Here is a 13,482-nt window from a genome sequence, read left to right on the forward strand (position 1 = left end):
GCCCGGGTGGCGCGGGCGGCGAGAGGAGCAGGAGAGGCTGGAGCGGCTGCCTGGGCAGGAGAGGCGGCCAGCAGCTCTGCGAGCGGGAACAGGCTGGAGGGTCCCAGCTCGGAGACGAATAGCGGGCTAGGGGCGTGAGGGGGAGAGGGGAGGTTAATGAGCAAAGACGAGAGTAATGGTAGCTGCAGTGGAAGAAAAAAGCCGAGGGAAGGAGACCGGCGGCTAGGCAGGCGCAGGATTCATCAGCTTGCAGTTTTGTGGGTCCCGAAGTTGACTTTGTTTCTCCGCGTCCGCGTGCTGGAACAGTAAACATCTTGTCCAGGGTGCCACCCAAGACACTCTGGTCCCCTTCCTCATCACCTTCGCTGTTCACTGGGCTGGGGTTTCTGGCCTCCATCCTTTGTAAGAGGCAGTTCTCTTACCCCAAAAGGACCCACGAACTTCTTCCACGACTCCCATCTCCCCATCCACCCTCCTGGCCGACCTCTTTTAATGTCCCAACGTCACACGCAGAAATCTGTCTTTCCTAGACAGACCAGGTGTCCCGGCTAGAGCGAACCCGGCCGCTAACTTTAGAGGAGTGGAAGCAGAAGACGCCCTGGGTCCGCAGCCACGGCCAGCGGCGATCCCCTTTCGCTCGCCCGCCAGCTGGAGCCCGGGACCCGAGGGTGGCCCTCGGGCAGTCGGCACACCGCGGGGCAGTCGGCACACCGCGGCGGCGGTTTTCCGTGCGGTCTGGGAACCAGCTGGGCTGCAAGCCGCGGGAAATCAGGCAGCACCGCAGAGCCGGCGGCACGTCTTCTTAGCTGGACCCATCACCTTTCTCTTTTCGCGGGATCAAATAGTTTGTTAAAGTGGGCGCAAGCAGTCCGAGTGAGGGATTCTAGCCAACATGTTAACATGCTTTGAAAGAGTGAAAGCGCTGGCGCGCGGGTGCGCGAGGCCAGGAGACCCCAGCGCCTCTGGGCAGCTCCCGCCATCTGTGCGTTCGCCCGCGCCCCAAGTCTTAGGTTAAATGTGATCTGGTGGCCAGTTGGGCGCTGGTCACGACAGGTCGCCAGGGAGGTGTGTGCACACACTCAAAACGCTGGAGGAAGCCTCCTGGGTCTCCCAATTTGGGTTTCACGGTCAACGGTTTTTGACTGGCACCGCTAGGAAACCCAGCTTAGCAGAGATCACCCCGGGCCCAAGGCAAGCACGCGCTGTCTCTTAACCTTTCCGTTTATCAGTGCTCAGCAGTTCTAGGAGCGAGGGTCCCTAATACTGCGTTTCCGTGGTGGCCTGCGAGCCCCTATTCTGGTTGTGGGGATTCTGCCCTGCCACAATTCCTGCGCAACTTTTCGGGAGAGCGAGGAAAGTAGGGAGGACCGAGGCTGGGGCTCCCCGCTTTCCGCCTGGCCCCGGGTGTCCTTGCCTATCACGTTTCGGAGTTAGCATGGGGGTCCTGCGCAGTGGCGCCAGGACACGTAACTCGTAAGGGTCACTTCTAATCCCTGGTTCCAGCTCAGACTCTGACCCAACCGGCGGCGCCACGCGAGGGAAAAATAGGGGCGACCCGACGGGATAGGACACCGGCCACCACCTCGGGTGAACGCTCCCGGCCTGGGTCCGCACCTGGATCACCTGGATCGTTTGGTTTCCACTAACCTCTGGGCAGTGAGAGGCCCTGCAGAGGGTCGCGGGGAGGCTGGACCACTACTGGGTGGTGTCACCGTCGCTACCCGACCCTGGTGGTCAACGCGCCTCCTCTGTGGAGTCCTCTATTCTTAATTTGAATAGAAAAAAGATGAGAAGGGTCCAGGCTTTGGACACAGAAAACGGAGGACACTTGCCCCTCTGTGGTGATGGGTGGACGCCTCGTAACACCTATTTTTCTCTCCTTCCCCGTGTCCGGTGTCCCCGTGTTTCCTCCTGCGCAGCGGGGTCGCCCTGTCCCGGGCCCACTTTGAGAAGCAGCCTCCCTCCAACTTGAGGAAATCCAACTTCTTTCATTTCGTCCTGGCGCTCTACGACAGGCAGGGGCAGCCGGTGGAAATCGAGCGCACAGCATTCGTGGATTTTGTGGAGAACGATAAAGTAAGCGGACCCCTGCCCCAACACGGCCTGATAACTCCCTCCTTGCAAAGCGGTAAAGATTCCTCCATCTGTCACTCAGGACACTTTTCTGTTCACATCATCAGGGATGACAAATTGAGGGTTCTCACCCCCAGCCTCTAAATCAGTCCATCTCTCTGGACCTCCTCTGGTCCCAACTCCCAAGTCCAGTGCTACAGAAGCCACCTGGTCATTAGCAGCGTCTGGCCTTGGGCTGACCGCGGAGCAAAAGCCCTTCTTACTAGAGCAGGGCTAAAAAATCTACTCAAGCCCCCCAACTGCCTTTCTCTGGGTTATTTTAATTATTTTGCACCTGCTGGTGCCGGCAGAGTCCAAACCCTGTTAGGTGAAAAGGCAGAGCTTGGCTTTGGCCCTTTTCTGCAGAGTGCCTTCTCTTCCACTCTGGCTCCCCAAGGCAGGGCCTCCAAACTGAAACCGGTTGGGGGGATTGATTTGATTTCAAATGAAGGACCAACTAAGCTGATGAGTGATGGAAAGGGAGCTTCTTGGCTTCCGGGCCTCAGCTGTACAACGTGAACTTTAGAGCTGCCTCTTCCTAAGGTCTCTTTCGGTCTGTGAGCTTATGTCCCCAGGCGACTGTAGTCCTGGCGGGACAGGGCCAAATACTGCCCTTCCCAATGGATCTCTTCTCTCTCCTGCCAAGAGAAGCCTCAAGGCCGGAGGTTGCCACGGGCAGACCGGGCAGACCGTCCAGACCGAGCTGGATGGGTTGGGTGGGGCCTGTCTAAAGGCAGTCTTGTCCTGTCAGTGGCTGGTTGTGATCAAGACTGGGGCGCACATCTGAGTCCTTTTTTTTTAAGGGGAACAGACAGAAGGCTGGAGAGGGTCAAGTGGCCGGCAGCCTTGGCAAGTTCCCACTGCTAGCAGCGGGCAGACGCTCTTGCTCTTTGACCCAGGACTGGATAGGGATTTGTTCAAAGGTGCCGCTGCCGTCTGATGGGAAGAAAGGATGTGGAGTTGGGGGTCCGTGGTGTGGGGGTGCGCCCCCTCTCCTTCCTCTCAGTGGGGGTGAGGGTCTGGAAAGCATGGGAATCCAACACCGCCTATGTTTTTAGGAACAAGGCAACGAGAAGACCAACAACGGCACCCACTACAAGTTACAGCTCCTCTACAGTAACGGTGAGTGGCCTGTCGCTGGCGGCGGGCGCAGGCACGTTTCCCTTTATGGACCGCAGTTGACTTTGTCCCGATCCCTGCCTGGCAGCCTCCAGAGTGGACGGGGAGAGCAGGGCTGCGGGAGGCTTGGTTGGGGCTGAGACTGGGTCTGCCACCAAGACATCTCCGCCTGGGCTCTTGCAGCCTAAGGAGGGTGCCTGGGCTTCAGCTCCAGGGCTGAGACAGGTGGGGTGCCCATGCCTGGAGCTACAACTTTTGACTGTCCCCTTCCCTCGCAGGCGTCCGCACGGAGCAAGACCTCTATGTCAGGCTCATCGACTCGGTCACTAAGCAGGTGAGCCCAGCCCGCCACTTGGCTTCTCCTTGCCCATCTGCAACCCCCCTGAGCCTCTCTTGATTTGTCTTTGACCTCCTTGCCTCTAACACAATTTCCTGGGTCAGACTTCACACTCCCCTCACATCACCCCTGCACTTGCCCACTCTAGAAAAAATGTCTTTCTTCTCTCTCTCACCAATTGTCCTGTTTCATTCTGGCTTGGGAGACACTGGGGGGTGGGGTGGGGGAGCAAAGAGATGAAGACAGGGACAATTACTGGGAGATTCGTCCCCGAGTAAATTCCTTGCTGCTAAGAACTCTGTCCTTAGGAGGCAAACTTCTGATTCTGTACTGGGGACCTGAGCCACCAGGAAAAGGTGTGACAAACTCTTGCTGAGTAGAAGAAGGGTAGTGAGGGGAAAAATGGTTTCGAGTTGGGTCTAAATCCCCCTTTTTTTTTGTCCCCTCTCCCCTCCACATTTTTCCTTCCTGCCTCCACTTCCTTCACAGCCCATAGCATATGAGGGACAGAATAAGAATCCTGAAATGTGCCGAGTTCTCCTGACCCACGAAGTCATGTGCAGGTAGGAACCGCCTCTTCCGCGGGCTTGGTTGGGGCCAGAAAGCCGCGCCTGCAGCTCACAGGTGTCCCGGGGACTGACTTTGACAAGCGAGGGCGCTGCAGGGAGGCCTGGCCGGTGGACCTGCCGGGGCAGGCCCACTAGAACCTTCCTCTCTTTAAAAGGCAAGTTTCTTAGAGCACATCCGTTAGGTCTCAGAAGAGAAACCCAGAACGATTCAGGATTGCACACCTCTGACTACTCAGGACTTTGGCCACGCGAGAAGTCTCCGCTGTCCCTCGGTGCCACTCAGGGAGGGGGCCAGGTAGGCTCAGATTGGATTTGGGATCGGGAACTTGGCCTGAACCCATCTAGGCTTCTGGAGGTCCAGGACTACTCGGTTCCCACCTGGCTCCGGTTCCTGGTAGATTTCCAGGCGGGACCACTTGTGGAGTTCCTGAGTGGAAACTCTTTAAGGACTGCAAGGCTGGGAGAGAGACCGCCAGAGGGTTGGGCGGCCCACTTCCAGAGCACTCTCCGCGCCTGGATACCTGTCTTCAGGGAGTTTCTTAGGCCTGGAGGAACTCTTGGGTGCAAAGATTAGTCCTGAACCCCATCAGCGGGTGGGAGCAACGGGGAGAAGACCCCATCTGGAAGATCTCGGGTTCAAAACCACAGCGGGATTCTAATGGTCGCATGTGGAGAGGTGCAGTCTAACCCCGTCCACACCTTCCCAGTTTTCTTTCAGAGACCAATCCATCCCATCTTGGGTACAGCTTGCATTGCCCCTTTCTTGTGCTTGGCTAGAAGAAAATAAGAAATTGGAAGAAATTTATTCACACACCTATTCCTTCTTTCAACGCATGTTTACTGAGTGGCTAGTATGTATCGAGTATTGGGAATTTCACCGCAAATGAGAAAGGATATACAAAGGAAACTCCAGGAAGTGCATGCTTATTTTACTAATAACATCGTAATTGTCTATTCCATAGATGTATTTTTTTTTTCTTTTCCTCCTAAATCTCTAGTGGCAGGGAAAGCCTCAGTTCTGCTTTCCTCTGCTAATGCAGTAGTGAGCGTAATCCAGCCCTAAACTTGCTACTTCTGGGTGATTGCAGACCACCTGATCCGGTACCGACTATTAAACGGACAGCTGCCTGAAGCTCTGTCCTTCTCCCCAACCCAGTCAAGAAGCCATAGCCATCAGGCATGTTTCTTTTGGTTTTGACCAAGTATTAGAAAAACAAACTTGCCAAATGCAAAATTCAACTTTGCCAGTGGCCTGAGCTGAGGGGCCTTGATTCTTGTCTGATGAGTAGGGGAGGCAGTGGAAGATGGAGTGAAAAGACAACTACTCTTCTTTCAGGGCCCCTAGAAAGGTTTGTTCAGAAAGAAAACGCAATCACAAGATATATTATTGTACTTGCATGTAATACCTAGATTAGATAGTCAGGATGCCTTGATTTGGCTGGTTAATCTAAGGGAGGTTTTTGTTCCTGTCTACACTTTTAAATGTCTTTGTTTGGATTGATTATCTTCCTAAAAGAAAGACCCAAACCCCAAACTGGCCCATTGTCTAATGAATTATACCTATCACTTTAAATAATACTCGCACGCCTCATCCAGCTGTAGTTAAGGCTGACATTTTTATTTTTAAGCCCAATCAAATCCTCCTCATTTTATGCTGTTTAAGTAGCAGCATCAATTTTTAAAGCCTCTAGTTTAGTCTGCATTAGTAACACAATATAAAAATTTAATGTACTGTAACTTCTCGGCATTGGGGACCTGAGAAGATGCTCTGCTATTTTCTTCCCAAACTAGTATTTAAAACAAATATTAATTATGGTAAATAAATGATCCATTGGACGGGTACTGTCTGCAGTGTGTGTGTGAGTGTGTGTGTGTGTTTTGGGAGATGAGGTGGGTGATGGCAAATACCAAATGCATCTGGGAGGCAAGTTCTTGCTCAATTTGTCGGTCAAAGCTGGTTGATTCTCCAGGAAAAAGGAAAACGTCCTTCTCTCACATTTGAAAAGCTAGTTATAGCAGTCGGTGACTGAAGGACGAACAGAAGCTCTGTTTCTCAGCAATTATTGCACATACTTAGTTTCATCTGCATGGTGTGATTTGGCATATCCGGTACTTCCCCCACTTGGTTTGTGTTACCATCTTTAGTAAAAGGCTCATAAATTGGTATTTAGCTTTGAGAGTGGAACAAAGCGGGGGGGGGGCAAATAAATCTCTTTAGGAATAACTTTTTCTCCCTTTCCCAATTGTCTCTCCCCTTCTCTTCCCTGCTTTAGTTCATTTGGCCAATTATTAGCAAGGAGAAATCTAGTTGTTAGGTTGCTGCCAGCCACCCCGTGCCCTCGATGCTCAGAGGGTTAAAAGATATTATAATTTGAACAGAAGTCGTCTCAAGGCCTACAGCTGGCTAATAACAGAGTTGTATTGAGCGCGAGCAAACCCCACAGCTGTGACTTTTCGCCACAAGGCGCAGGCTAGACACAGCCCTAATCAGATGGGCCAGCCGGGCAGTGGGGCCAGTGTCTTTATCGGCCAGATGGTGTGAATTTAGACACTTTTGTTATGCAATCGCAGGGAGGAGTTGGGGAGAAGAAAACAAAACAAAAGCCACCATGCTGTGCGCTTATTTGAGTTTGAAATTAGAGACAGATTTTTGAAAGTTGAGGGTTGAATTTTAAAAAACGATTTTGGAGGGGAAAGGGACACATTAGCGTGTCTTGAACTGCAGTTTAGCTGACTGGACACCCTCTGTCCAAGGTTGGGGTTTCCCCCCACCTTCTCAGTCTTTGATTCTTTCTCTTTTTCTCTTTCTGAACAATGCAGGTAAGATTCCGAGTCCTGATAAAAATGTTCATATCCTTCCATCTCCTACCCCCCCCTACCCCCAACTTATTTTATTCTTTTTCTTTTTCCCTCTTCAAAGATTCTCTGTGGAGATAGGGAAGATGCAAGAGGCCTGTAAGCAAACTGAGAGTGTTTCAAATAAAAGGTTCTCCAAATAAGTACCAGAATAAAGTAAACTAAAGCAAGTCAGACAGAAACAGGAACAGCTTTCATTTTCATTCATTAGGGAACAGAACACCTCTGAGCCTCTCCGAAGTAGCTAGGAACACAATCTTAACCTATTGCCAACTGCAGTTTCCTCTTCTCTTTGTTTTATTTATTTTTTTTCTTCCTATTTTACAGTCATTTTTAGTTAAAACAAAAAACACTTAGCAGGAACTTCAGGCTTAGAGATTTGCTTGTTGAAAAACAACCCCCAAAGTCTTTTTTTTTTTTTTTTTTTTCCTAAAGTAGCTGAGCAAAGGGAAGAGAGAATTGGATTTTGTTATCTTAGTTAATTCAGGGACCCAGTTTCTGAGTAGTAACTACCTACATTGTTTGGGGAGTGTGAGTTCATAAACATCTTTGGTTCTGCCCTTCTCTTTGCTTATGTTAAGATAGATTACTGGCATGAGGACTGGATTTTATTGGAAAAACTAAATAAAAAATGACTAGTATCCATTAATGAAAACTTTAAAGAAAAGAAAGAATTGCTTTGCTAACTTGCAGACCTAGAGAACTTTTAAGAAGGGGTCAATTGGGGCAGATATAACCAAGTTGATTATTTCTATGCCATATGTATTCTCTCAACAGCCAAGTGAGTGTCTTCTGTATCTTTGGTGTACTGAATATTAACATTAGAGATCATATTTAAAAACTATTGTAAAGTAGAGGATTGGGTCCTAAAGTTTTTGTGCACTTTCTTTTGAATTTTATTTCATCCTGGAGTTGACTTTTTTTTTTTTTTTGGAGAGTTTTTTTTTGCCATAGGGAGAGAAATCACCCCCCAGGGGGAATGGCCACACAGCAATCCCTTCTTCTTCTCCATTCCCCTCTTGGGATCTTGGACACACGCACACACACACACACACACACACACACACATGCTCCCGGCGTGAGTTTAAGCCGCTGGGTCCGGTACTCAAACCGCGGTCAACTACATGGGAGTCCAGCGACATAGCCATTACGCTAACTGCTGGTCCCCCGGAGTTGACTTTTCACAATGCGTTACACTGGGCACCAGGCTTATATTTTTATCTGTTTTTCATTTCCTACAGAGGAAATCCCCATGGAAAGCAGCTGAATTCAGCTGAGCAATTTTGCAAACTTACTCTGCCTCAGAATCATTCCACCTAAACTCCACAGATTGGCACATCCAGATAGCCTGAGCGCTTGCAATTAAATGCACGAAGGTTGGGGTCAGGTTGATGTGCTGGCGATGCAGAAGAAAAATCTAGCTTGAAAGTCTTTAGGTAACTAGCAATTTCAAAAATACATTGCTGAGAAAAATCACTTGCCTGAACTGTAAAGATAGTACAATGACATCAGAAACAACTCTCCAAACAGGAGAGGTAGGCTAGGAAACTAGGTGAAGGTAGAGAAGAGAGACAAGAAGGGCTTTGGGAGATGCAAGAGCAGTTGGCCAGCATTTTTATTGGTGCTAATCTTAGGGTGGATTGAAAATTTAAAAGTTAAAACCTAATTTCAAATACTAAATATTATTTTAGAGAGTCCCAGTGGCTCACTCTGGTATTTAAGAAAACTGAGACTTTTTTTTCTTTTACTTCCCACTAATTTGATTACATTTCTTGCAATCTGGTTTTGCTTATTTGGTGACATGTTTTGGTATCTTTCAAGTATATTTTACTGAGGGCGATAGAACTATTCACTGGCTAACTCACATAACATAGTATAAGAGAGATGGGCTTTAGAAGTTTTAAATATTGGATTGTTGGAAAATTCATGACGTGTTTTTCTATGCAAAAATGTGTCATGATGTATACATATATATATATATTTTTTTTTTTTTTGAGAGGTTTTTGCTATAGGACACATGCGCTTGCCAGGAAGACAGAGAGAGACAGAGAGACAGAAAGCGAGAAATCACCCCTCAGGGGGGATGGCCACACCGTAATCCCTTCTCCTCCATTCTCCTCTCAGGATCTTGGGCACACATGCACATGCACCTGATACGAGTTTAAGCCACCGGGTCTGGGACTTGAACCATGGTTGACTACATGGGAGTCAGCGACATAGCCATTATGCTAACCATCACGCTAACTGCTGGTCCCGCATCATGACTTTTCTGGCAGGCCATTATTTATATTTTTGTTTATGTTTAGGTCTATGGAGGATCAGAGAAAGAAAAAGGACCACAGAGAGATACAGAACATATCTATGACCCAACTGGTACTAGGCCTTTGGGTCCCTGCTGCTAAATGGCTTCCCTCTTTCTCTTTTTCACTGACACTTTCAAAGGATGCTCATGGATTTAGGCCTAGAAAGGACTTTAGAGATAATCCAATCTCACACTTTCCTTTTCTATACAAGGGGGCAAAGCCCAGGGAAGTGAAAGAGATTTGACCAAATTCATGCTGTTGGTTAGTGATATTTACACCAGAACACTGATTCCCAGTTCAGGAATCTTTCTATGGCAGTGTATCAATCTTTCATTTTTTTTTTAAAGAATTATGTATTTAATTAATTAATTAATTAATTATTATTCAATTTTACCAGAGAGAGAGAGTGAGAGTGAGAAAGTAAACTACCAGGTTTAGGTCTCAGACCACGGTCAGCCATGTGGGAGTTCAGCACTTTAACCACCATGCCACCTGCTGGCCCCATGCACTGTATCAATCTTAATCTAGAGAGAAATGATCATGGGAAGGGCAGTGCTTGCTTATAGTTTGGGTACCGTTAATATTTATTAGATGTATTGTCCTACCAGGACGGATGATAATGATTTTCTTATAAGCATGTCAAAGTCACATTCTTAATCAACTGCAGTTGGTAGTGAACCGTGCACTTAGTGAGCAGAAAGGTATTCAGAGGTCTGTGGCCCTGACAAGCAGCAGATGGTCAACATGGTGTGAGTGTGTGTCTGAGGGGAAGCAGGGGTGTGGTGGGGGGAGATTTCCCAAGCTTCTGTTGCCCTTTTTACATTTATCTAGATATTTCTGACAGTTATCTTTGGATTGGAGTTTTACTTTCATAAACCTACTTTGTAAGTTGGTCTGAGTACGTCCTTTCTGTTGAAATTGCTCTCAAGGCTCTATTTCTCTAAGCTAATCCCACCAACATTTATTTAGTTGTCTGTCGACCAGGTGTCCAGCACTTTGTGAAGTCTTGGGAAGTAGACTTTTCAGAGCTGGGACCTACACATGGTCAAGTCCCATTTCTGTTCCAGACTTGTAGAAATGATTGGAAATGTCTTTCTATAGCTCCCTACCTTATTTTCCTGTTTAAAATATATGTGCCATAGATCTGGTCTTCTTCTTTCATCTTTGGAAAATGATGGAAATGAGCAGTTGAATGTTCATAAAGTATACCACCTTTTCTGGAGAAAGATGCTATATATATTCAGTTTATAATAATCTAGGCAGCTACTTGTGCTCGACTCTATACATTTTCCTTCTCCCTCTTTCTTCAAATATTTATTGAGACACAAAGATCTAAAATATACAACCATAAAATCATTGAACATCAAGCTGGAAGTGATGTTAAAATCTAGCCATCCATGGTTCAGATTTCAGGTTATGAATATGGCTCTTGAGAAAGTTGTCATTTACTGAGAATTAGTCCACTTGTAAGTCAAAGAGAGAGAATTTTTTTAAAAAAATAATTACTTATTTAATTTTATTTATTCATTTATTTTTGACCAGAGAGACACACAGAGAGAGAGGGAGAAAGTGAGAAAGCAAGCCGCCAGGGCCGAGACTTGAACCATGGTCGGCCGTGTGAGAGTGTCCAGGTCTTAACCACCATGCTGCCTGCTGGTTCCCCAAAGAGAGAGAACTTGACTGAGTATATTTCAGTTCTAGGTTCGGTGTATTTTACTTGTTTTGTTTTGCATTAAACATGGTCACAAATTCTGCCCCCAAGCAGCTGATGGTTGGGAGGCTACTTGTGCACAGTCCCTCTTGTGAATGTGCTTCTGTGGTTGCTTACTGTGTTTTCATGATTTAACAAATTTCTTTTCCTCTTTTGGTTCTTCCAAATCTACAGTCGATGTTGCGAAAAGAAAAGCTGTGGAAACCGAAATGAGACGCCTTCGGACCCTGTCATCATTGACAGGTAGGGGAAAACAGTGATTTTGAGATTGTTTTTGGTGTCTTCGTGCCTCTCAGCTCCAAGTATTGATCACTTGGGCCTTGGCTCTAAGGTGGGTTGCCTCATATCTTCAAGAAATTAAACTGAATAGTTCAACAAGGGTTTCCTCTGGCTGGCCTTTCTTGGAAGAAGTCAGGAGCTTCTTTTTGGAACCTATGTCTCTAAATCTATGACAGATTCTTTTCCAGGTGCACTAACTTCAGCCTAATAAAGAGTGTGGATGGTAAAGGATGTCATCTCTCCTCTCTGGCAGGTTATGGTCTCAATCAGTTTTCTGGAAGAGGGAGTGTTAAGGGGGTAATTCTCTTTATCATTCTCAGTGATTGCTGCTGGCCTTGAAGCCTTTCAATTTAGATTATGGTTTAGGAGCTTATGACAAGCTCTCTATTACATTGAGGGAGATTCCTTTCTCGCCACAGAGGATTGCATTCTGGGTTCTATGTTATATTCAGAGTGGGAAAGATTCTTTGGGACAAGATGCTAATTCACTGAAGTGTGATTTAGGCATTCTCCACTGTCTGTTTTTGTGATTGGAAACAGAACTTACAAACCAATGAAGAAATACCAAATTAACTTCCAGCAATCATGTAATTTTTAAGAAACCCCATATTCCCACCCCTAATTTTTTCTCTTTCGTTAAAAAACGCAGTAATTCCCTATTGCTTCTTTCTTTGGGTTTTTGTGTTTCTAGCCAGGTCTTGAAATGGATTGGAGAGACCACAGTCTCCAAAGTTGTTATTCCAATATTCCAATGAATTCTCAGTTGGGAGAATGGAACCTCTGGCATTCTTCCCAGAAAGCCAGCTTGGTTTCTTCGTGGAAAGTATAGCTTAGATAGAGGAATTGTGGAGGCTAGAATTCTGATCCTACCCTAGCTCCTGACCTTGGACAAAGCACTCTGCCTGTCTGCTCTTCAGTAGTGTAATAATGAGTTGAGGGGCGCTGACAGCTGCTCCAAGTTTCAGGAGGCTACTAAGTATCCATAGAAACTTCACGATGTTCTCTAAGGTGTTTGGGAGAGGATGATAGGTGGGTCTAAACTGTTCTTTGGATGTGTATAGTGCCTCTGCCACTTTAGGGGGTACGGATGAACTTCATTTTAAGGAGTGCTTTGGGTTTTCCCTGTTTTTTTGTTTGTTTGTTTTTGTTTTATTTTATTTTATTTTTCATGAAAGCACAGAGCTCAAACCTACAGAGTTGCAAGGACATTGTGGGATCAGTCATCTTCATCCTTTTACAGATGAAAATACTGAATCCTGGTGCGGGGACGTGACTTGCCCACAGCTGCACAGCGGGTTGGGGCAGTGGGCCCTAGAACACACTTGTCCTCACTTTTAAACCCGTGTTCCTCTCATGGCCACAACCTCGTTCTCCCTGCACTCTGTTCCAGTTGATGAGGTGGGCCAGCTGATCGCATGTGGCATCATCTCCCTACTTGTCAGGATGCCCTTGGGATCCTCTGGGAAAGGAGAAGCCAATGAGAGCAGCCTACACCCACATCCTGTCCTTTCCAGCATGTAGGCTGAGTTCACCAACCTTCATGCCGCCTTTTTCACTAGCTTGAGCTGCTCTTTCAATAAGGTACTCTAACCTCATAACTGTTACATCTTTTCTTGTAATAAACACCCCATAAACCAGCGTTAGCAATGTTTGCAAACCCGTAAATGCTAACCTGCACTTAGCGGCTCTTCTTACTTTCAAGAACTACATAGCATCTGCATTCAAGGATAAAGCTGAATATGTTTGTGTTTTCTTCCGAGGTAATACACATGACAAAAGAGAGTAGGGCTTTTTTTTTTTTTTTTTTTTTCTTGCATCTAGGGGTAAAAAAGATTTTCATACTAGGTACCTTCATAGTTTGTGCTAGAGTGCTTTAAATTCTTCGGCGAAGGTGGAAATGATATCTTGGCCTCGTATTATGGAGTTTTATGTGACTGTGGCATTTATTTTTACTATCTGGTGCACAATAAAACAGGCCCGTGATGTCTCTGCCTCACTTTAAACGTGCGTTACTTCCGAAATGCTGCCCGTCTCCACATGGAAACGTACACACCAAAGGGTACTGTAAATTGACCAGTATCAGGTTTTAAGAGGACCCTTTTATTATAAACAGATGCATTTGTTCAGCTTACTTTTGTTTGAAGATATTATTCCCTCACGGTAACCTTGTCTTACTGCTCCCAAATGCCATTTGGG

General features: G+C 46.8%; 1 protein-coding gene across 1 annotated transcript in view; it reads left to right on the forward strand.

Moving 5' to 3' along the window:
* EBF2 (EBF transcription factor 2) overlaps positions 1–13,482 on the forward strand; it is a 241,776-nt gene that overhangs the window by 2,117 nt on the left and 226,177 nt on the right. The window contains exons 2-6 of the mRNA XM_006153248.2: positions 1,920–2,076; positions 3,171–3,234; positions 3,510–3,565; positions 4,058–4,131; positions 11,182–11,250. Of these exons, the coding sequence (XP_006153310.1) occupies positions 1,920–2,076; positions 3,171–3,234; positions 3,510–3,565; positions 4,058–4,131; positions 11,182–11,250 (420 nt within the window). The remainder of the gene's footprint in view (positions 1–1,919; positions 2,077–3,170; positions 3,235–3,509; positions 3,566–4,057; positions 4,132–11,181; positions 11,251–13,482) is intronic.

Source organism: Tupaia chinensis, unplaced genomic scaffold (genome assembly GCF_000334495.1).
Source record: "Tupaia chinensis unplaced genomic scaffold, TupChi_1.0 Scaffold000366_1, whole genome shotgun sequence".
Classification (NCBI taxonomy): domain Eukaryota; kingdom Metazoa; phylum Chordata; class Mammalia; order Scandentia; family Tupaiidae; genus Tupaia; species Tupaia belangeri.